This window comes from Neodiprion pinetum, chromosome 3, assembly GCF_021155775.2.
Source record: "Neodiprion pinetum isolate iyNeoPine1 chromosome 3, iyNeoPine1.2, whole genome shotgun sequence".
NCBI classification, from domain to species: Eukaryota; Metazoa; Arthropoda; class Insecta; order Hymenoptera; family Diprionidae; genus Neodiprion; species Neodiprion pinetum.
Window position 1 is genome coordinate 15,388,881 of NC_060234.1, and position 24,278 is coordinate 15,413,158.

At 38.9% G+C, this 24,278-nt stretch overlaps 1 protein-coding gene across 3 annotated transcripts in view; it reads left to right on the forward strand.

Annotated features, from left to right (window-relative positions):
• The window catches only part of Nmdar2 (NMDA receptor 2), a 1,937,843-nt gene extending 1,914,361 nt beyond the window's left edge, over window positions 1-23,482 (forward strand). For all 3 annotated transcript variants that reach the window (XM_046618083.2, XM_069134406.1, XM_069134407.1), the window contains one exon: window positions 22,948-23,482. In XM_046618083.2, coding sequence (XP_046474039.1) covers window positions 22,948-23,005 — 58 coding nt within the window. In that variant the 3' untranslated portion in view covers window positions 23,006-23,482. The remainder of the gene's footprint in view (window positions 1-22,947) is intronic.
• The last annotated feature ends 796 nt before the right edge of the window (window positions 23,483-24,278 follow it).

A 24,278-nucleotide genomic window follows, 5' to 3' on the forward strand; every position in this document is an offset into this window, starting at 1 on the left:
TAACGTGCATACCCTGCCGCCGGCTAGCTCCACCCCCCCAACCCTTCTCCCTCTCCCCATTTCCTCTTCTAAGTCCGCCAGCAGCAGGTTGAACACATGCGGACTGAGCGGACATCCCTGCCTTACCCCCCTCGCTGTCCAAAACGCCTCTCCTAGCTTACCCCCGCTCCTTACTCGACTCTTTGTTTCCTTGTAAATTTCCTCTATCCTTACCCTTAGCCCTTCCCTCACCCCTCTCCTTTCCATAGTCTCCCACAGCACCTTCCTGTTCACTGAATCAAAAGCAGCTTTCAGGTCCACAAAAAACGCCACCATCTTTCCCTTATCCTTTCCCACCTGCCTATTGATTAAATAGTTAAGAACATATATATTGTCAATGGTGCCCATGCCTTTTCTGAAACCCGTTTGGTTTTGCGGTATCAAGCCCTTTTCTTCTACCTCTCTTTCTAACCTATCCGCTAATGCCATCGCATACACCTTATATAGAGTTGGCATCAAAGTCACCCCCCTATACTCTTCTACCCTTTTCCCCTCCCCCTTCTTAACTATCGGCGCTATCAATCCCTCCCTCCAATCCTCTGGCCAGCCCTCCCCCACCCAAACTCTGTTACATGTTTTCCATATCCACTGCTCCATTTCTTCCCCCCCATACCTCCATACCTCGCTAACTATTCCATCCCCCCCTGGTGCCTTTCCATCCCTCAGCTTTCCTATCACCTTTTTAATCTCTTCCCTCTGCAGCTCCCCTTCCCCGTCCCCCTTCCTATTTACCGACTCCCCGCCTTCTGTTACCTTGCTTTCTACCCCGCCTAATACTCCCATGAAATACTCCCTCCACTCCTGATCTCCTGTTTCTTCATTCACCCTCTTCCACTTCTTTCTTTCCCTATTAACTATCTCCCATACCTTGCTTTCTGTCCTTGCTTCCGCTGCTTCTTTTATGAATCCCTCATTTTCTTTCTTTTTCCTCTCCTCGCATAGCCTATTATATTCCCTTCTTTCCTTTCTATACGCGTCCCCTTCCCCCTCCCCCTTTCTCCATTTCCTTAGACTCTGCCTAACTTCCGCTTTTTTTCGCCTACATTCCTCGTCCCACCATCCCTTTTTCGCTTCCCTCCCCCTCCCTCCTACATCTAAGGCTCGTCTAAACTCCCTTATTCTTTTCTCTATCTCTTTCCCTACATCCACTTCTCCTATCCCCTCCCATTTGACTTCTGTTCTAAACCTCATCCTACCCTCCTCCGTCCAGTCTCCTCTATTAGTTCCCCCTACTCTTTTTCCCTTCCTTGTCCTAGCCACTGCCCCCCTCAACCACACTATTACCGGGTGATGATCCGAGTCAACCCTATCCCCAATCTCTATCCTTTTGACCCTATCCCTCACCTCGATGTCTCCTATAGCGTAGTCTATCACTGTCACCCCTGCCCCTCCTACATACGTAAATTCCCCCTCCTCATCCCCCTCTATGTTCCCGTTCATTATTGTCCATCCTGTCTCCTCTAAAAATTGCACCAGCTGCCTACCTTCCGAGTTTATTTTCCTGTCCTTTGATTTCCTACTCCTACTCTCCTCCTCTCCTTCTCCCTAGCATCCTCCCCCCTCCTGCCCTGTCCTGGCATTAAAATCACCCCCCACTAACACTTTTACCCCTCCCTCTATCTCTTCTGCCCGCTCCTTCAATTCCCCTATCTTTTCTTTTAGGTCCCCATTTACGTATATTCCTACTACTACCCATTTTTCCCCCCCTACACTTATTTTCCTTTCTATCATGCCCTCTTTTACCTCTTCCCTCCCTCCCTCCCTACTTACTATCTCCCTTCTTACCCCTGATAGCATTCCGCCTATTGCTCTTCCCTTCCTATTTTTTCGAACCGCATACTGCACTTCCCATTTATACCCTACTGGCAACTTATTTCTAATCCTTTCCCACCCCTTCTTTTCTATCCATGTCTCCATTAGAAATATTACATCCCACTCCCCTAGCCCCCTCCAGAAATCTTCATCCTTTCTCGCGAGCCCCGCCACATTCCAAAAAGCTACTTTCCACCCCTCCCTTTCTGTCTCGCCTACTCCCCTCTCTCTCCTCCTTATTTCCCTCCCCACCTGCCTCTGTCCCCCCCCACTACCCATTCCCCCGACTGCCTTTCCCTACGTACCCTTCCCTGTGCTTCTATACTTCCCTCTTGTCTTTCCTCGCTTGCTGACCTTTCCCTATCGCTTTCCCCCACTTTTCCCCTCCCCTTCCTTTGCCCCCCTTCCCTCGCTCTCCCTGTACCATCCCTAAGCACTTCTCCTATCTCATCCCACTTCCACATTTTCCCTTCTATCCAGATCTTTGCATACCCTATTCTTACTCTGTTTCCCCTTCTCTCCTCAATAGCTGCTATCTCCCTCAACTTCCATTTCATTCTTCTCTCTGCCCAGGTGAGATCCTCGTCTATTCTCTCCTCCCTCCCTTTGAGTAGGCTTTTTCTTCCCATTACCTGCCTCTTTTGCTCCCTATTTCCTAGTCTTGCTATCCATATCCCCTTTTCTCCCCCCTTTTTCGCGCCTACCTCCCACATATCCTTTACCTCAACCTCTACCCCTATCAGCTGCAAAATCTTTTTCAACTCTTCCTTTTCTCTTCCCTTCTCAAGTCTCGCTCCTCTCAATACTATATTTCCCCTTCTTTCTTCCCTTTCTTTCCTCTCTATGGCCCACTCCATCTCTTTTAATCTATCTATTGTTACCTGCGCCACTTCCGCATTTCCCTGTACCTGCCTTTCTCCCCCTCCTTCTGCACTCTTCTTTTCTAATTCTATCAGCCTCTCCTTTACCCTTTCCATCTCACCCCCTCTCCGCTCTTCTACCCCTTCTAGTCTTTTACCTAGATCCCTTATCATTTCCTTCATCTCCCCCCTCTCTACTTCCCACTGCTCTTCCCTTCTAGCCATTTCGCCTTTAATCTTTTCCACTTCTTCCCTGATCCCCCTTCCCTGCCCTTTGACCTCCTCTAGACCTATCTTTAGCTCTTCCCTAATCAACCTTAACATATCTTGTATACCCCCTCCCTCTACCTTCCCTTCCTCCCCTGTCTTACCCTCCGGCGATCGGTGCACTTTCCTGCTTTTCCCAAATACTCTTTCTCTTTCCTGCAACTCGTCTGCCTCTTCCTCCCCTTTTTCCCCTTCCTCCTCCCGCTTTCTCTTCCATAAGTCTAGCACCGTCGCCGACGATCCCAGGCTATGCCTCCTATCCCTCCCTAACGCTGCAACTGCCCCCGGCCTACCTTTCTTTTTCTCCTCCTCTTCCCTGTTCGCCCCTTCTTTTTGGCCACCCGCGTTACTCATACTCTTTCTTTCCTTCACCGCTCCCTACCTTATCTATCCGCCGCCTACCTGTCTACTCTATCCCCCTTCTTACTCCCTAGGTGTCACTGCCTATTCCTATCTTATCCGAAACGTTGCCGTCCGCCTGCTCTTTCTGCCTAACCTCAAAACTCTCCCCCTTCTTTCTTTTTCCCCCGCCCTTCCCTTCTATCCCTGCCTCCCTATTCCCTTCACCCGACCGCCCGTCTATGTCTTCCCCGCTCCTTCTCTGCCCTATTTCCTTTTCTCCTCACCTTTGCTATCCTGCTAAATTCTCTCCTTTTCTCTCGGACTCTTTCGCACACCTGTCACTCACATTCAAAACGGAAACGGAAGTCCTGATTTATTGAAATGATTTCTGTATTTCATGTTAGTGCGGTTCAAAACAAAGAAAATCTGACGGAAGCGTAGAACTCAGGAACGTAGATCATATCCTGTGAGACAAGTTGAAAAACAACTTTCTCAAAATGCGCTTTAACGTCACAATAAGCTTCGAAGACAATCATGTTTTAAAGTAATATCAGAACATTGATACGAGGATATTGACTTTTTGGATTCAAGATTGTGTCCCTTGTTCCATAATAATAAATGAATATTTAATTTTCAACGAAGTTCATAAAGATTTTTTTCCGAATAATGTAATCCGATACAATATCTTGTTCATAGTCCTCCGAACCTCACCTTGTAACAAGGATATTTGGAAAGAGTCCCTGTGTTGCAGAAACTATTATAAAATTCTTGGATTTCCATTCGTGCCACTGAATAACTTCTACGTTTCAGGTTCCATTTCCAATCTTAGGATGAGATGTTTTTTGTTCTAGACAATGCAAACACGAAATGCAGAAATAATTGCGGTGAATGGAGATTTACAAGATTTCAGTCTTAACGTAGGGTCCCGTAAGAAGTGTAAAATTTAATTTAGTTTTAAGCTATCGATAAATTGCAGGATATCTCTGTGATCCAGATTTGTAATAAAAAAGTTAGCGAGTGAGTAAGTCCTGTAGCAGACCAAGTGATTATTTGTAAGGCAACCTGTACTAGTAAGTGAATGCATACTTGACACTTCACTGGGGTTCCACGAAACCGAAGCACGGGTGATAAGTGCAACTAGCTAACCGGATGACACCGTCAACAAATATTAACTTTGAATACATTTACAACTGAAGTTATTTAACATTTCTAGATTTGGATTGGTTCAGTTTGCCTAGCAAAATTCAACCCTTCAATCTGATTAAGGACTTGAAAGACTATTTATCTGAATTTAATGCTAAAGAGAGTGAAAATAAGCTTCAAAATAAGGTATCAAATTAAATTGTATAAAATTTGAAAAATAATGCTGGTCAAGGATAATGCTTGAATAAGGTGCACAGAGTGATTCCACGGTAGAATGAATTAGCAGCAACCGTTGAGTAACAAATTTATCACTATTGGCTCGATCAAAGCAAAATGATGGGATATTCAGCCACTATGATCTGAAGTGTATCCCGCTCTTCAATTTTGCGTCAACTCATGTTAAGAAGGTGGCGATGGCCTGATGAAATTCACACTGGCACCAGATGTCTGACGGAACAACCAGGTTTGATGGTTGTAATGATTGCACCACTCGAGAAACCAGAATTCTTGCCACCGAAATGTTTTGACCATCAGGTGAGACATAATTTTCTTCGTGTCAATCAAAGTTCAAACTTTGAGCCTGCTGAAAAAAAAACTAAATTTATCATCGAATCCATGTTAAAATATTGTAATAGTCAATGATCACGAAATTAGAAATTTACTCACATGCTTCTATGCCTGACAACTTTGATCCCGCTGTGACAATGAATTATTTCGTACCTTAAAATATCAGAAGCTATCATCATCAGACAGAAGCTTTTGATAGTTTTGGATACAACTACTTTCCAATAAAATGCACAAAACATAAATCGTGAATGACGCGCATTTTTAATTTTATATCAACAAAGAATCTGTTTACAACAAACGTAGTTGTTACTTACCCATCTCTGTTTGTCCAGACTCCCACTTGTTAATGACATTTCACATTGAATTTCATATTTCTACTCGCAATGAATAACACCCAATATCTGTATCATTTGATATTTGCTTTTCCGTTGAATTCTTTATTGCATCTGTTGAATATCTTTCAATATCGACCACGGTATTGCTAAACGATACTATTCTGTTCAGACAATTCACGCTTCGTAAAAATAAACAGCAACATAACCTCAATTCGCGGTTTTACGCGCGAGAGATTCTTGTCTCATTTTGTGCCCGTTGGCCCCCTGCTCAGCAGACGGAAACATCGCCACGGGGCGATTTCACCGACCAATGAGATTGAATTATTTGGCGCATGCACATTGACTGCATAGTTTCCAGAGATTGTCGCCGTATACATATTGGGTTATTGGTGGAAAGAAAAGAACAATATGTATTGTATACAATTGAAATTTTGCGCCATAAGATGGCAACAGTAGTATGTGCGTATATGCGAGACATGTCACCCTTTCGGAAAAGCGGTATTGTCGCACACTACGTTGTTTCTCCTCTGTGCAAGCAAGCATCGTTACGAGACATGCTGTTTTCTATTAAATATTATAAATATCTATATTAGTATCAGCAATCAGTCTACACTGTCGTATAATGTTACCTTTCCCTAACAACAGTTATTTGTCTAATTTAGATTAAGATGATTCATCATCATTATTATACATAAGCCGAAAACTTGATGCAATTGCTGATAAATAGAACTTTCTATTCAAAGCTTCCAACTGTTATTTTCAAACAGTATATTTCTCCCACCACCACCACCACCACCACCAATAAAATAGTGGCTATCCTGCGGTGAACATTTGAAACTATGCAGAGTCGATCATTCATGGTGACGCCCTTGCCGCTAGCTCCTCGGCCGATACGGTAGTCTGCCTGTCAGTAAAATCAAACAGAAATATCGATGGTGCTATCTATGATCAAGCCCCTGTCGGTAGCACCTTCGCCGGTAAGGTAGGGTGGCCCTTTCAACACCTCCGTCCATAATGAAGGAATTCTCACGCCCCGTGAGGGGGAGGGTTGGGGGGGTGGGGGCAACGCTGACAGTGAGTGACGTAGGAAGTGGAGCAGGCTCTGTCGGTACGCCGCAATTGTGGGACCCTATATATAACCCGCTATTGTTAAACGGGATATTTCTAAGTTCAGTACCTGTGATTATCCTAGAAATAACGTCTATGTTATACTATTGGTCAACAATAAAGTTATGAGGCTTATGAAAAATGGGAATAAGGAGAAGATTATGCCAGAGTTTGTAAGATTATGGGCCAAACTCTACTGCTTTACAATCCAAGGTAAAGGCAATAAAAAGAATTCTCAAAGCATGAAAGGCTTAGTACTTTAGAATCTCACGATTGATTATTATAAGCCATGTCACTTTTACATGGCGGATCTGCAATTGCAATAATGTCTGATTTGCGGCAAATAGCTTGAGGTGAGCACTATCACACAAGATAAGTACGCACTTACTTGTAACGACGATAAATGGATAATTTTGTCAAATGAAATTTATGCACTGCCTTGGAAATATCGGGGAAGGTAAAATGTGAATATTGTAAATTTTATATTTTTTGCGAATATTGTTAATTTTACGTAATATTAATACTGCAATTATTGTAAATTCTTATGTCAACACTGTAAATCTTATGTCATGTAAACACTATCAATATCGGTGTTTCGGCAAAGTATTGTAACGTTCGTTGATGTTACGGAAATAAAATATGGATCCGCGAGTTTAATTATCAAGTCAAAATCAAGAGCGTGAATTAAATGTTGTGAAAGAGCTTCAATTGCGTAATATGTGTTTCTCATTTAAAGTCTGAAACAAGACTGTTTTTACAATAATGTTGGTTGACGCAGCAACCTCATTCTTTTGAAAGACATAAAAGGTTTATCAACGTTTTTTATCTATGATGACTACTAGATCATTAAAAAGGGGGCAAAACGGGTGATTTCACCCTTTGTAACAGTATTAAATCAGTTAAATGTGTGTCTCGCTACACTCAAAATCGTCCTCACGCATGGACGCACACTCGCGTGCATGTATGTGTATCATCAATGTGTATTCTCGCCTGTAAATCTTCAGTTATCGTTCTCTTCTCTTGCGATACAGATCGCATCATATCTGTATCTTCCTCAAATAAAATAATCTCTAATTAGTAATCAATTATCATAATCATCCCGCTTCCTCGCTATAGTCAATCAACACTAATTCGCGGATCCCACGTCGATGATCCATATCTTTTTCGCCTTCTCTCTAAACAATCTGAAATACTGCACATTTTTTATAGTGTAAATACTGTCAATTTTATGTTCAACACCTAAGACTATACTCCTTCCGCTACTATCCTTAGTGGACGCATTGCTATTTCAAAATGTGAATAGCATATGTTAAAGAACAGAATTTTTCATTGAATATATTGAAAAATTGTGAATACAAAAAATTTTTTAAAGTTGAATCAAAGTTATCAAAAAGTAAGAAGCAATTTTTTTCTGATGTGTATTATTATAACGGGTACATTGCGTATGTAATAAGAAGAAATGTGAAAATATTCTTCTGATTTAATGTCTTATCACCATTTTGAAAATAATTATAAATTGTAATTCACATAACTGTTTTATTCAGCCAGCTATCGTTTGAAAGGTAAAATTCTAACTACTTCACATAGAGCTGATTCCCGCGTTTGCTTCATACCTTCGCCACCAGGTAGCAATAGGGGTATGCTACCAAGTTTCTCCTCGTAGAAACCACCTCTAATGGGATGATCTCTACAATCATTAGGTTTTTGAAGGCGCGTGCGATTATCACAATCACTTGGAATTTTCTCAATTTCTCACCTGCTCTGCAATTTTTTTACCCCCAGCATGCTCCAACTGGGCTCATATCGCCATCCCACGAACTCGGAATCTTTTCTTTTGCCCACTCGTTGTACAATATACTATAATCTGTACATACCCCATACTATATCCTACACAAACCCCATTCCATACCCTCTACACAGAAAATAATTTCTATTCATTTTCTAAAACTTTGATCAAAACTTTTGGAACTATTATTTTCATTAAAAATTTTTTTTTCATTTTTAAAAAACGTATTTTTCCCATTTTGATTAACACAGAAAAAAAGTTTCCACTTTTAATTTTGGAAACTTCTTTCTCAAGTTGAGAAAATTTTATATACTATACCATACTATACCCTGATCAACCTTTTGATGCTTAGGTATACGTCGGAGAAGGTGTCGATAAAGTCCAAAAGTGGACAAAAGGTGATTACTGCTATAAAATCTGTATCGACACAGGACCGTTTATCAAGATAACCCCTTTGTTTGCGGCTTCTATAAGGAGTCTGTGAGGAGTTCGATGCATCCTGTGCGTATTTTCATGGAAGAAATACAGAAAGGCAAACTCTCAGCTTCACGCCCATGAACCATCTACAACCAGCTTCAGGGAACACCGATGTAATCCGTATTTTCATTAAAAACCTAGATGAGTGTGTGCTGCCTGAAAAAAAATCCGTAGACATTTTAGAGGAAGCAGTCCGCTACAACCTCTAAGTGGTTGACGAGCTCGTGAATGAACTTGATGACGATATTATGCAATTTTTTGAAGTGAGTGGAGGTTGATCACGGATATTATTCGTGGCCAGAGAATTGGTGTGTAGCATTACATTGAAATATAATAATTGAACTCACAAAATAAATATTCAGTGTTTAATTGAAATTTCATTCACTCCTATACAGAATTCACCTCCATCTCCGCATTCACATTTCTAGATATGTTGTAAACAATGGTACAACTATTACTAATTTCATTTTGTACTTATTATTATATCATACTCACATAATCACTTTATATGTCTTATTGCACTTGTTTTCTTATTCTTGATATATGTGTACATTTGTAATAAAATGCTATTTTTCTAATTAATATTACTTGAAACCGTTCCTTTGTACATATTGTCTACATTTTTTATGTAAACTATTGGATGGCGGACAGTCTTCAACTAAAAGTGTAGGGCCAATATCACGCTGATGGTGTGATGGGCACTCCTCCATATTAAGAACGGATTTTTCACTATCAAGAATCTCAGTCAGCCATGCTCTTTCTTCTGTCCCTTTGTCGCATATGCAACACGGGTATTTCACCATTTCTTTTGCAATCTTCCGCACATCTGTGTGAGATTTTTCACCTGAATTCCACGGTATTCTACGGTAATTGCGTGTTAACCAAGCGTAAGTAGCTCTATTTTCGAGCGGTAAGCCTAACAAATCATAGGCTGGCTTGCAGATGATGCGCCCCAAACTCAACCCATTTACGATGATGACGGCAAGTTCTTTGGGTCTGAGCTTCTCACCACTACCAAGAAAACATTGCATATCCAGGATGATCTCCATATTGTAGACCATTATTGGAGTTATGTGTTGATTTTTCGTTCGTGAGCATTGGTGGAAAACTGACTTTCGTCCTCATGCACATCCACTTTTATTTCCTCACGGTTCGCAGTCGTCCGAAATCGCAAACAAGCAGACATAATTCCGAATTCGGGTGAAAGTCTGTACCCAGGGGTTTTTGCGGTCACTAAATACGTATTCAAAGTCAAAATGTCGAAAAACAAAATGGCGGCATCAATATTAACGGCTACTTTTTGGGGGGTTGATCTGATTTCCGGGAAATTCATTTTTTAGGAATCTCTATGGCTGCCGATGATAAATATGAAGTCAAATTTTGAGAATCACGATTGCAAATGAATTGAATGAATAGAAAATTTTCCGGGCACTTTACATGTAAAGGTTTGGAAAGAAAAGGTTTGGAATAAGGTAATGAATCCCTGTTATAATGATATTGAAAATTTATTTCTATATAATTTTACAATTTATAGTCTTACTCGTTATTCGATGAATCCGAGAGAAAATCATTGTTATCATCTACAGATTTATCGCTTTCATTATTCTTGAAAGGAATCTGACAGAATTCCGTAACTGAAAGTAAAATCAATTGTTCAACCGCAACTGTGGTTAATGATCTTATTTTTTCAGAGGAACTTCTCGGAAACTAGATATTAGTCGATCTGACGTGTTAGTAAAAGCTTGCAAAACACGTCTTCCATGGTTAGAATTCGGCCACAAATCGCTTTATCAATATACCATCAATTCCCGTTATAGAAGCAGAAGCTTTAGAATTTTCGGAAAACTGCCGAGCTGTATTTCCGTCATTTGAAGTTCCGTAGCCTTGTTTTGGTTGATCAATAATGAGCCCTAATCTTTCACGAAAATCTTGTATATTTTTTTTTATTTTCTCTCAAGTCCTTCTTTATCTTCTTCGCGCGCTTGCCACTTTTGTATTTATAATTTGTGAGATACATGCAAGCAACATCCAAAAAACCGTATCCAAGCATGCGGCGACGCTATTCCGAATTTGAAGTAATTTTCAATAATCTGTCTTTCCAACATATTGTCGATATTATCGAATTGTTTAGACGTAACGCCTCAAAGGTAGCAACGAATACTTGACGATATATTCGTTATCGAATTACAAACTTTACCGTCTATCATTGTCAACACAAGATCGAAATCCATGTTAATTTCTTTGTTTTGTGTAAACTAATTTTTCAAAGAGCACAAGGTTTTTTTTGTTGCGCTTCGATACAATCAATTTCCCCCCTAATTGCTTTAGCAGTTTCGTGCAAAAAACATATTTTTTTGTTGTGCGACAAAATCTTGGCGACGAAGAACGAGGATTATTCTAAATAATAACCCATGGATTAACTTTATCAGAGATTTGCAAAGTAACCAGTGAAATAAAGAAAATGTTGGCATCCGATGCATTCCCGTCTTCATCACCGTGTTTTTGTTAGTAAGTGTTGTAAACCAGAAGTGCCATCGTATCCCCATTTTCATATCAATTCTTAACTGTCAAGTTTGTTTTCAGGAAGACTTCTTATAACGTCCGATTTTGCCATTGATAATCGTTTAGCTGTATGGTTTAACAATGCTTGGGAGTCCAACTGTGGCTGCACTCTCAGTTCTAGAAATTTCTGACTTATCAGGGTAACACTTTTTCTTAGCACTTAATATGCTGCTTTAAAGCAGCTATCCTGTACAATTAATTTTGTCGGATGTGGAACGTATTAATTGATATAGACTTTTCGTCACGCCCCTTTCTACAAGAAATGATAATGTTTCATTGCATGACAACACTCTTTCTGGAACGTGTTCTGTATATTTCCGGTACTTTGATGCCGTTGATGGACTGCGTTCTGTGACATCAAGATTCCAGATTCAGAAATTTCCAGAAGCCCGGAGATCCATTTGTGTAGCCAGTTCTTGGACACTGTATTGTTCACGTATCTTGTCTATCATCCTCCGTTTTGACCTGTCATTCAAATCGTCCCAACTTTTCGAAAGACGCCAGGGCCCCATTATGTTTCCCGTGGAAGTCTCCGAACCTTCCTTTTTAAATGTGAAAAATACAGGAACGTTGAACTACCTGTCGATTTGTTCAAAGAATCTGTTTTCCGTTCTGTTTATTTGTTTCCACCTTTTCCTGAATTCCGATACCAATGTTTTCATGGCATATTTTTGATTTTGCCGCAAAATGTATGGATGCTCCTGTTTTTTGACAGCTCTGCTTCAACAATTGCATTGAACATGTTAATTTTCTCGTTTAATACCCGTTGTACGAATTCGAAAATTTCCCTCCTCGTAAAGAAAATGTCTTTGGTATTATCCGGGGGATTTGTAAGAATTGAAAAATATGATCACTTCAAAGAATTAATTTCACCGATTTCCTATAAACAATATTTCGGACGCGAAAACTATGAAAAACTGCCGAAAATGCACATATATTCCCCGAAAATATAAAAAACGCGAAACTGGCGGCTATGGGCAGCTATTTTCTGGATATGTTTTGAAGAAATGTTTAAGCATCAATGTCCATTAGGATTTAAAGCCCCGCCCGACCCCACTTTCGACTTATTGCTTTTTATAACACGAATTTTCAGAACATGGCCAAGGAAAACACCACCACCTTTATTGATGATTTACTATTTCACATACTTACGTTCCGGAGAAGAATTCATTTTGCGGAATGCAAATCCATTAAGTTTTCAATATTCTAGACGCGTCTAAACTTGAACTTTATTTTGCCGCGCGACGAGCAAACAATGCGGCAGGCCCGACGCTCACGAATGAAACGCATTCCTGAGCCAGGTACTGACACTCCATCTTTCTTAACGGTCATAATACATACTAAGGGTACTGCAATTATTCTAACCATTAAAGGTCCATAGAAAAAATATCTTTATTTTGGGTTTTGTCCATTTTTTCGGTATTTCGGACCACTGTGCGGTTCAAAGAAGTAGTGGGGACTAATTACAAAGATATGGAAGGGATGATGTGGTTGTTTACATTCAGCAATGTCACGGCGTACAACGGCATGAAAATTTAAATCAGTTGAATTCTTCCCCGCAGTTCCTCAGCTGCGAACGATTTTTCCTTGCCACATTGCACATTTCGGTCAGCTTCTTCGAACCTTTCTACAGAACCCTCACAATTCTTGATGATAAGACGACGTTGTATTCCTTATCAGTCGTAGCCAGAACATATAAATTTTCGTTTTAACAAGGTTTGGATTCGTAATGTTGTATATTCTACGAATATCCAGTTCGGACATCTTCATCGGCTGGCCTTCCAAACAACTGACGATGTTCATTTTTCCAAGATAGATTGCGCTTGATCAGATTTTTTTTTCTCAAAAATTAGAACAGCTCGCAGTAAGAACAGTGTAATAATTGATATAATTCCATGTTTATATACCATCCACCTTCACCGCATCCTCCCCTTACCCTCTAATAAGACTTGATGAACATTTCATTGGAATTCTTACTATTATTAAATCAAAAACTGTGCATTCCAAAAATCTATAACAGTTGTATTGGAAAAACATGTTTTGAACCTGCACGTCTCCATCAATGGTTTGAGTTGATGTTTGTAGAAAAATATGGTTGTGAGATAACGTATCAGATGAAGAGTTTGACCCTATAACTGTATATCAATTATTATTGAATTTAAAAGAAAAACCCAACGAGATGTAATTCACGGTATCGATCATGATTACTTATTACGACCAATAGATTTTACATGGCCGCATCAAGAGCTGAAAATTTACCGCAAAAGTATTGTACAAATAAATGTCTGAAACTTCACGCACGTAGATGAAATATAAGTGAACTGATTAAAATCTAAGCTAGAAGTCGAAGTAGAAGTGAGATATAGCCAAAGTGTGCGAATGCAGTAATTAAGGTACAAGTATTCAGAATAGTAGGAAATACATATAGCTGGGTAAGTGCAATTGAGAACGGTGTGAGTTTTTGAGGTCTAGCTTCATACCGAATGGAAATTGGAAGACGAAAAACGTCTGTAAATTCTTTGAAATAACCTCATAGTCTTATAGAGTTACATGCAATTATAGTTGCATCAGGTGAATTTCTCCAAGAAGGATCTAGCCGGATGAAAATAGTGAATCTGCTTCCACCCATTTTACGATGCTGATTTTTTCAAACGTTCCTAACCTAAAATAATAAGTTCATGCACAATTCCAGCCTTCTACGTCGAATCCGAAGCGTCTTTGTGCTGAAAAATGTGTTTTCTCGAATTTTGTTGTTTGTAGATACCAAGAGATGACCAGAAAATTTGAAAAATTCTGGAAAGGCAGAAACATCTCAACATTTATGGAAGAATTTTCCCCGTTTTTTTGATGCTAAACTCTATTTTGAATCATAAAATCTTTATTTCAAAAATTATTCTATAGTGTGTTGCGGGATAGTGATCACGATGAGCAGCTATCGATGGCCACATCCACACCAAGCCGTCATGTTATTGCGGCCTATTTCGGGTTCCTAACACGTTGACTATACAGTAGGGTGGGCCAAAAAAAATGAGTATTTTTTTTTTTACTTTATACTCTGAAAATCGGTTGCTAGATACCTCTAAAGAATTCTCACCAAATATGAGCTCTTAATTTTGATAACAAGGTCCTCCGCTTTACAATCTTGCATTTTTTCCTGAGTATTAGAAACAAAAATTCATATCTCTTTGACAACTGTTCGTTAAAAAATATCTCTCCTCATATTCTTGTAGGAAATCGAACGCTCTACAAAAAAGGTCTCTTACAATTTTTTCGTAAACCTTACCGTTTAAAAGATATCAAAGCTTAAAGTTTGATTATTTTAAGAGAAATTTCTGTTTTGTTTATGAATTTTTTAACTCGCTTACAAAAAATTTTGATGAATTGCACAACTCATAGTTTTGTAGTAAATTAACTGCTCTACAAAAAATTAAGTTAAGCGTTTAAAAGATATTCATCGTCAAACTTCAATGCATACTAATTTTAACAGTTTTTGATGAATAATTCGAAAAATTTCAATTTAATTTATAAGTTTCATGAAAATTTTAGTTTCTGTCATGAAAGTAACTACCGTAAAAGATTTTCGTTTGAAAATTCATTTAAAATTTATTAATTTTATAATCCCTGATTAAACAAAATGATTTACAGGGTCTAAAAATCATTTAAAATGATTCAAATTTCAGAATTTCAAGTACTGCTTCTTATGGGAGTTAAATTATTTCTAATTATGTTGTTTATTCCGGGATATTTTTATACATTCTATGTTTAATAATTCAATAGTCTCGATTATATTGTTAATTATCTCTATGGCGTTTACATGGAAGTTTGACGATGAATATCTTTTAAACGGTTAACTTAATCGACAAATCATAAGACACCATTTTTGTAGAGCAGTTAATTTCCTACAAAACTATGAGTTGTGCAATTCATCAAAATTTTTTGTAAGCGAGTTAAAAAATTCATAAGCAAAACAGAAATTTCTCTTAAAATAATCAAACTTTAAGCTTTGATATCTTTTAAACGGTAAGGTTTACGAAAAAATTGTAAGAGACCTTTTTTATAGAGCGTTCGATTTCCTACAAGAATATGAGGAGAGACATTTTTTAACGAACAGTTGTCAAAGAGATATGAATTTTTGTTTCTAATACTCAGGAAAAAATGCAAAATTGTAAAGCGGAGGACCTTGTTATCAAAATTAAGAGCTCATATTTGGTGAGAATTCTTTAGAGGTATCTAGCAACCGATTTTCAGAGTATGAAGTAAAAAAAAAATACTCATTTTTTTTTGGCCCACCCTACTATACAGCCATATCAAGCTGGAACCGCCACATTCGAAAATCGAAAAATTTCCTATGGAATAATTAAGGGCTAATTAGAGGCTAATTGAATGCTCTATTTTCGAATTAAATGCTCCGCATTTTTTGAAAGAAACTTGTGGCGGTGCCAGCTTGACATAAACCTGGAACCGCCACACTGAAAAAAAACGGAAAACAAGTGAAATTTCGGAAAAGTGTTAGGGTCATAATTAAAGGCTAATTGAAGGCTCTTGGAATTGCTCATCTTTAAATTAATTGCTTGGCGTTTTTTAAAAAAAACCTGTGGCGGTGCCAGCTCGAGATAAACCAGACTTAAAAAAAACGGGAACGAGGTCAAATTTCGAAAAAGTGTAAGGGCCATAATTGAAGGCTGATTAAAGGCTCCCGGAAAACCACCCGCTCGAATTAACTGCTCCACCCCCGAGGGGTGGAAACCACCAAAAAACTAGAAAAATCCGTGTCACGCTTGGAAGGAACAAGTCACAGGGTTTCTAGAGGCGTCAAAATCACTCTTCAGTCAACGACTCTCGATACACTGCCCCTACAAATCAAATGCTTCACAGTCCACCCAAAAGAGTGTGAGTGAGACACGAACATTACGAATCAACGTAGCAGGTGGATGAAACAGGAACCAGGATTTTCAATGCGAAAAAATGCTCGTGTCGCGTGAATTCGTTACAATTTTTGTGTCTTGTACTTTGATTTCAGCATCGTCACCAACGAACGTCATCCCAGCGCAAATGAAGCGTTGTTTTTGCAGTTATTGATTTCACTTGTGTGGATTGCAGGTGAGTGATGGAGATTATTTTCTATGTACCTTTCTCCGCATTATAAACATTACTCGTCACCGCCACCGACGTCACCATCACAGGAACTTAGCCCTTTCTTCTCTTTTCAGACGCTATCTAGAAAGATAGACACAATGGTCTAAATTGTGCTACAGGCTTGAGAAAGTGAGTGCGTTATATAAAGAAAACTCCTACTCCAAATTTCAAATCTTCAGAAGCTGCCAATTTTTTTCATGGCCTGGGAGTCAACGATAGCCGGGTCATTTTGGCAACATCAATTTATTTAATGAATCATCCATGTAACGTATAATAGTAATATGAACATTCTCCAACGCACCACCGTGGCGAGGGCTTACGGGAGAGCTTTATTGACGATTAAAAATCAACAATAAAAATTCATAGACGCATAAGCGAAAGTGTTCTTACACATTGATTGGAATATAAGAATTTCACAAAATATCGTTTTCCGCCTGAATTTCACGACTGAACTCGTCTTTCACCCGTATAAGCAGGCGTAAAAAAATCTAAAAAAATTTGTATCATCGAGGATGAAATTAATTGCGATGCTTTTTTTTATAATAACAAACACGAAAAGAATATTGTTTCACCTGTAAGATACAACGACGGTCGTCCAGGACTGTGAAACTGCGTTGGGCATGCGGTACATGAGCGACGAGGTTAGAACGCTGCATCTCTACCTGTCTTAAAGACGATCGTTGGTGTTCTGAATGATTGGAAGACCATCGTGAAGCTGTTTTTTCCATGTTATACGTTTACTCAGTGAATAAATTCAAACTCTGGCGGATAGTTGTAATAGATCTTTCACCGTAAGAATCGAGACTCAAATATACTGGTAAAATTCGCAAAATTCCACCACTTATGCGGGTGGACGACAAGCGTGTCGTGGAATCCAGGCGGAAGATGATATTTTTCTAATTTTCTTATGTTCCATTCTCTACAAAAATATGTCTATGAATTTTCTGTACGGCGCATCGTTAGCTAGTGATGAAAATCAGAATGAACCACAAACAATTTTCTCCCATGTAATCCTTATGAAAAATGGAAAAGTGCGATGCGCAACCTTTTAATGTTAAGATCGAGAGCTAAAATTTTGGAAGACGTATTTTCGTGCTGAAATAGAAGTTCTAAACTTGTTTGGAAGTAAAAAAAATTACTTTTTTTATACGATCTAGCTGTACATTCAAAATAGTTGTAAAATTAATTATTCGATATTATTATGAATGTGACTTATGGTAAAGACCTCAAGAAACAAGAAGATATTTTTCCAGTATTTTGGGTATTATAAAGTTTTAAGTGGTTCAATGTGCCGCGAATGCAAACGGCTCATGTTTACCTTTGGTGAGGTACGAAAAAACGGAGTATGGTTTCAGGATGAGGGCTTACATAGCTTTACAGCACATGATGTGAATGCAAATATGTCGGTATATTGTCGATTGATGTTCCCAACACAGAAGAAAAGTTAAAAATGGCAGTTTTGATTATTTCAAAAACTCTTGCAATTGAAATATTTCCCGAGATGTGCGATGCCATGATGGCTAACATCACAGTCGCCTACACACAGTCCACATTCTACTGAAATCATACATGCTGTGAGTACCCATAGCTATTTTGTTGAGTAAAAATGATTTTTGCCTACCGATGAGATTTAATATTAACAATGTGTACTTATAACCAATTACCGGCGAATAAAATTGATGAGTTTTTGATACATAATGGAATTTAACACAGGTCATTCAAATGAATTTAATCGAAGCGCTTAGGCATTGACAAGCTTTTTTTGCTAATTGTCGAAATACCCTCTGTTCGCCTGCATTTTTGTGATCATGATTAATTCATATTTTATTATTGATATTTTCATTATTAATTATTACTGATTTACGATTCTGATTTATAGGTGGATCCAATTCAATGAATCAGGGGCGATAACGTCGGAAATGAACCAAGTCAACGTAGAGTGAAATATGTTTTGGATGACGGTGAATGGCTTATACGGGCAGAACACATTATCGCAGCAAAGTTGTGAACGAAGAACAATTTTCAACAATGTTGACACCTGATCCAATAGCACTCTACATTTATACACCAGCACGAAGTTACGGGCAAAACCAGAAATTACTCTATTTAAAATAGTCTCGGGAATCATGGATTGAAACGGGGTATCATGATTCCTGATAGCGACGAAGTAGTGAACTTTACTGCAAAACGGTCGCGTGAAACTTGAATTCTTTTGTACTACTAACAGTACAGAATGATCGGTTTGATCGTTGACAGAACATTAGATCAACTGAACACTTGAGAATTTTGTGTACCCTGAACTTCACTCAAATTTCTCTGCTGATTTTTGTAGGGCTTGTGTTGTTGAAAATTCTTCTGTTATCAGAGACAATTCAATAATGCATTGTTTTGAAGTGACCGAAATCTGGAAATTAGAACGGATTACGTCAACTTGTATGGAGTTTCTGAAACACAAACTTTTGGACTGTGCAGCGGGGAGCCTATGATTGAGAGATTAATGTAACGCCTCCAAAGACCATCTAACTCAATCCGTCCAAGAGTAACACCGATTTTTCTAGTTTTTGGGTGGTTTCCACCCCTCGGGGGTAGAGCACTTAATTCGAGCGGGTGGTTTTCCGGGAGCCTTTAATTCTGGAGTGATTTTAACACTCGTACGAACTCTGTAAGTTGTTGCGTCCGAGAGTTACACGGATTTTTCTAGTTTTTTGGTGGTTTCCACCCCCGGGGGTGGAGCAGTTAATTCGAGCGGGTGGTTTTCCGGGAGCCTGCAATTAGCCTTCAATTATGGCCCTTACGCTTTTTCGAAATTTGACCTCGTTCCCGTTTTTTTTTAAGTCTGGTTTATCTCGAGCTGGCACCGCCACAGGTTTTTTTTAAAAAACGCCAAGCAATTAATTTAAAGATGAGCAATTCCAAGAGCCTTCAATTAGCCTTTAATTGAGACCCTCACACTTTTCCGAAATTTCACTTGTTTTCCGTTTTTTTTTCGGTGTGGCGGTTCCAGGTTTATGTCAAGCTGGCACCGCCACAGGTTTCTTTTAAAAAACGCGGAGCATATAATTCAAAAAGAGAGCATTTAATTAGCCTCTAATTAGCCCTCAATTGTTCTATAGGAAAATTTTCGATTTTCGAATGTGGCGGTTCCAGCTTGATATGGCTTGACTATACGCACGTACAAAAAATCAGAGGAAACGAGTGGAAGTTACATTGAGCAGTTGAGTGTACAATTGATTTACTGTCGAAGGCATGGAGAAGACGTGAGGGAGGAAAAAGGGAAGAGAGGTCTATTTGGATATTGTCCCAATGAGTGCTGACTTGAGAGTGTGTATATGGAGGGAAGGATGCGAAGGACTGGCTAATTGTAGTGCAGGAGTAGAGGGAGCATTCTCCTGGCGCGATATGGGAACTGAGGTAGTGAATTGGTAATTAACCCTTTCCGCCCGATCGGTGACTGTAGTCACCCAACGCCCGACGCTCGCTCTGTACGAGCGGCACTATAGTCACCCAACGCCTGACGCTCGCTCTGTACGAGCGGTGACCATTGTAACCCAACATTTGACGCTCGTTATGTACGAACGGTGACCATGGTAACCCAACATTATGTTATAATTTTTTAAGCATTTTTTTTATGAGCGACTGCACTCGCTCTGCGTAAGATAGCGTGGTATTGTGCGTCTGACGGGCGCTTGCAGTTGTTCCGCAAGTACGGACGCTTGCCGCGACTGCTCGGTCAGCAGGGACGGCGCGACGTAGAATGCATCCGTACCGAAAGGGTTAATAAGAAGAGGATACAGGGTATAAGGTAGCCGTAGGAGTGTGGGAAAAGAATCTAAGGTTTTAGAGGACGTAAGAAGTGTATGAACTTTTCTACTATCATCGAAAAAATCGGCATAATTTTATTCTCCATTCCCTGGAAATTCAGAAGAAAAAGTTTCAAAGTTCAACATTCAGCATATTAAAAAAAAAACAACATTTCACGTTTATTGTTGAAAATCCATACATAAATAATTCTTTGGGTTCAACTAACGAATGATCATGACTGGAGTAGTTGTGAGACATAAAAAATAGGTATAAATAATAGGATCTTATCGTTAATTTTGGATATGTTTTGATTTCTTACGTCATTTAAATACTCAAAATGGATTCAATGAAATTTATATGAAGCTCAGGATCATTGCATTGAGCGTTAAAAGTCCAGCCTCCTTGGTACAAATTTTACTTTACAAAGTAATACCATGTTTCTAAGCTTCACATAAATTCCATTTAATCCCTTTTCAGTAACAAATGATGTCGAAAATAAACATATTCAAAATTAGCAATAAAATCTTATTATTTACATTTATTTTTTACGTCTCATAACTACTTTAAAAATGATTATCCTGTGGCAAAAACCCTTCCCGCAATCGAGAGACGAACGCTGGAAGGCGGAAAGGGGCACAAATCGGGCCTGAACTACAATAGTGCACCGGCGTCCCACGGCCCGCCGGCACACAGCTTCTCTCACCATCCTTCTTTTGGGCGCTAGGTCGCGTGCGATTTTTCTTACCTAGCCTCGAGCCAAACTAGGAGATAACCGGCTAACTCGTTGACGACTCCCGGCCCGAGGGTCATGTGGCGCTGACTAAATCACGGCTACCGCAGCTAAGTGTTAGATAATCTCAAGAAAATTGGTGCAAGGAATAAGGGCCACAAATTAAAGTGAACACGCCGCAGATGTAGCGTTACAAGGTGGTTTATTTACCTGGGTGCAGGAGTACAAAAAGTCCTCCACCAATAGGCTCAGTTCTAGCTCTCAGGCACTCACACACACAGTATCGCACTCACGAGGTGATCCTGGACTTTCTTATGTCGCTTGATGTCAGCGAGTTCCAATTTCGACTGACTGCCCGGCGCCTCGTGGCGGCTCGGGCGTCTTCCCCCTTCCACTCCCCTTTTTCGGAGTACGCGGGCTCGATTTGAAACTCATGGCGCGTTTCGCGCCACAATCTGTTACCCACTCAAGTGCCAAGGCATCATCGCAGCGTCAAGTGCGCCCGTGACATTAGTGCAATAAATCGCGAAATCGCATCATGAAATAATTCAATGTTTTTGGCGTCTCGGGTGGATATTTTCTTGTGAAAGCATGGGTTTAAAGTATATTTCAGATCAAGGAATCCGATTATGACTATAAAAAGTTATTTTTTCCGCGCATTCATACAGTTTTGATTCCTCGAAGTTGACGAAATTTGAATCATTTACTCAAACTGCATAATAGAACAAACTATCATCTTCTTTGTTGATGCATTTTTCTTCAAAGAAACACTTAAATATACTTCTTTTCAGTCTAAATACGCAATTTCAAAAATTACCGAGTCAGTGTGATTTATTTTACTGTATAACTATAGAGTACATAAAAAAATTACCTGATATGTTTTGAAATTACGTATTTGGAATAAAAAATGTTATAAACAATGTTTTTTAATAGAAAAATGCATACTGAATAAGAAGCTATTTGAAAAAATGGTTAAAGGTTCGTCAACTTCGAGGTTTCACAACTGCATGAATGCTTGACAAAAATAACTTTTTATGGTCATTGTCGACTTTCTTGACCTCAGATATAATTGAAATCCATGCTTCCAGAAGTAATTATTCAATTGAGACACCAAAAACATTAAATTATTTCATGACGCCATTTCACAATTTCTTGCTTCAATGTCACGGGCGCGCTTGATTCCGCTATGACTCCTTGGCACTTAGGTGGTGAATTAAACCCAAAGAATGATTTAGATAGATCGAAAAATCACGTTTTTTCAGCACAAAGACCCCTTCGGAATCGATTAGAAATATCCAAATTTGCACAAATATTTTTTTACGGATTATGAACTTCTGAAAAAATCGTAATCACAATATTCGGTAGTGGCAGATTCACTATTCTTATCCGGCTTGTCCCTTTGTTACTTTCGAATAAATTGGCGAAAAATTTGAGAAAACTAGAAAATATTTCTTGAAATATGTAGTCTGTAATAAAAAAACAAAAACAAAAAACGAACAAATGAAAAATGGTTGGGTCGAAAACTCACTGCCTTCGCATGGAAGGCCACAAATATTTTATATACTCCAATAGTAAAGAGTGCAGAAACTCGGTGAATGAATCGCTCATTTAAAGGTAAATCGCTCAACTTGGGGCAGAGGCTACACCATGGGGTTATCCCAAACTTGGAAATAGACTTTCGATTTACAGATAACCTAAATCTCGACCTAAACGTTCAATTCAGAGGTGAACTTGCATTTAAGGGGTAGGAATTTACCTATTGCAATTGGAGGTTGATTTGAGTGTGCATTTCTAGGTGAATTAAGGTTTTTTTTCTACCGAATCTCCATAATCTATGCTCAAACTATCTAAGGTGAAGAATTTTTTCTTATTTACAATCTGAACACATTTTGACACTTACATATACTAGTCAAGACCCTTCCGCCCCGAGTACTAGAGGTCAACAAATTTGACTAAAAGGTAATATGAACTTTTTTTTTGCAGGATATTCGACGAAGATACATCGAGGACGGAAGTAGCAGAGATGGAAACAGTTCTGTGATGTTCGGACAAAAATTACCATTTCACCGACAACAACGCTTGTACATGACAACACCTTTAACAGAATACTGATTTATTATGAGTATTCCTACGCAAAGTTGAAGAAGGTGTTGGGTTATCTCTGATTAAGAAATTGATTAAAAAACTACTTATGTTAAATCAAGTCTTACGACTTGAAATACTATAGAAGAAGTTCTATGAATCATGTCAAAGAATCATTTTTGAGAAGTTAGTGAACGCGTAAGTGGCGGAGATTGTCTTCCACTTCTTAACTTATTGCACTTTTTCAGGACAATCCCGGAGGATAAGAAGTATACATGTCAAATGTATCAGAAAATATGTGTGGCACATATTGTAAGAATGACACATTATACGTAAGAACCGCATATCGTGTACATTGAAGATCTATGAAAAATAATTTCAATGGAAACGAGAGTGATTAAACATTCATGTATCTATAACATATATCTCAGTTATAGTCCAGTCAAGATAGGTTTTTGCTTTGCATTAATTCCGTTTTCGTTTCTTCTTGGTTCAATCGTGGGGGGGGGGGGGGGGGGGGGGGGGGTGTGGTCACTTAGAGTCCTTAATCCAAAAGTCGACCAAATCAGCCCCCTGCTATCGCTGCCATCTTGAATTTTATGAAAAATGGTTTTTCTTGAATAACTCGGCCATTTTCAATTTTAACGAAAAATGGTAAAGACAAAAGTTGTAGGAAATTTAATTTTCGAATTGAACCTGAAAATAGCGGTGAAGTAAAACTATTGTATTATCTTGTTTATTTTTGACTTTAGAGCATAAATGCCTCTTTTTCTTTGCCGTTGGTGTACTACTACCTTAAATATTGACTGTAGCAAAAAAAAGGTGGGGACCAAAATTGTTGAAAATTTAATTCTCTACAAGTTTGTTTATGTTCATTCATGCCCTAAATTGAATTTCCTACAACTTTTGTCATTACCATTTTTCGTTAAAATTGAAAATGGCCGAGTTCTTCAAGAAAATATCATGAAATTCAAGATGGCGGCGATAGCAATAGGCCGATTTGGTCGACTTTTGGTTTGAGGACTTCCAGTGACTCCCCCAACGATTGAACCAAGAAAAAATGAAAACGGAATTAATGCAAACTGGGGTCGATTTTTTGCCAAACTTGACTGGACTATTATATTTATTTTGCCGTTCTTGAACTTGAGAATCATGTACATGTATGAAAAATATTTGAACAATACGAGTCGCATATATTTTTACATACATTTTAGTTTTACACGGGTTGACTC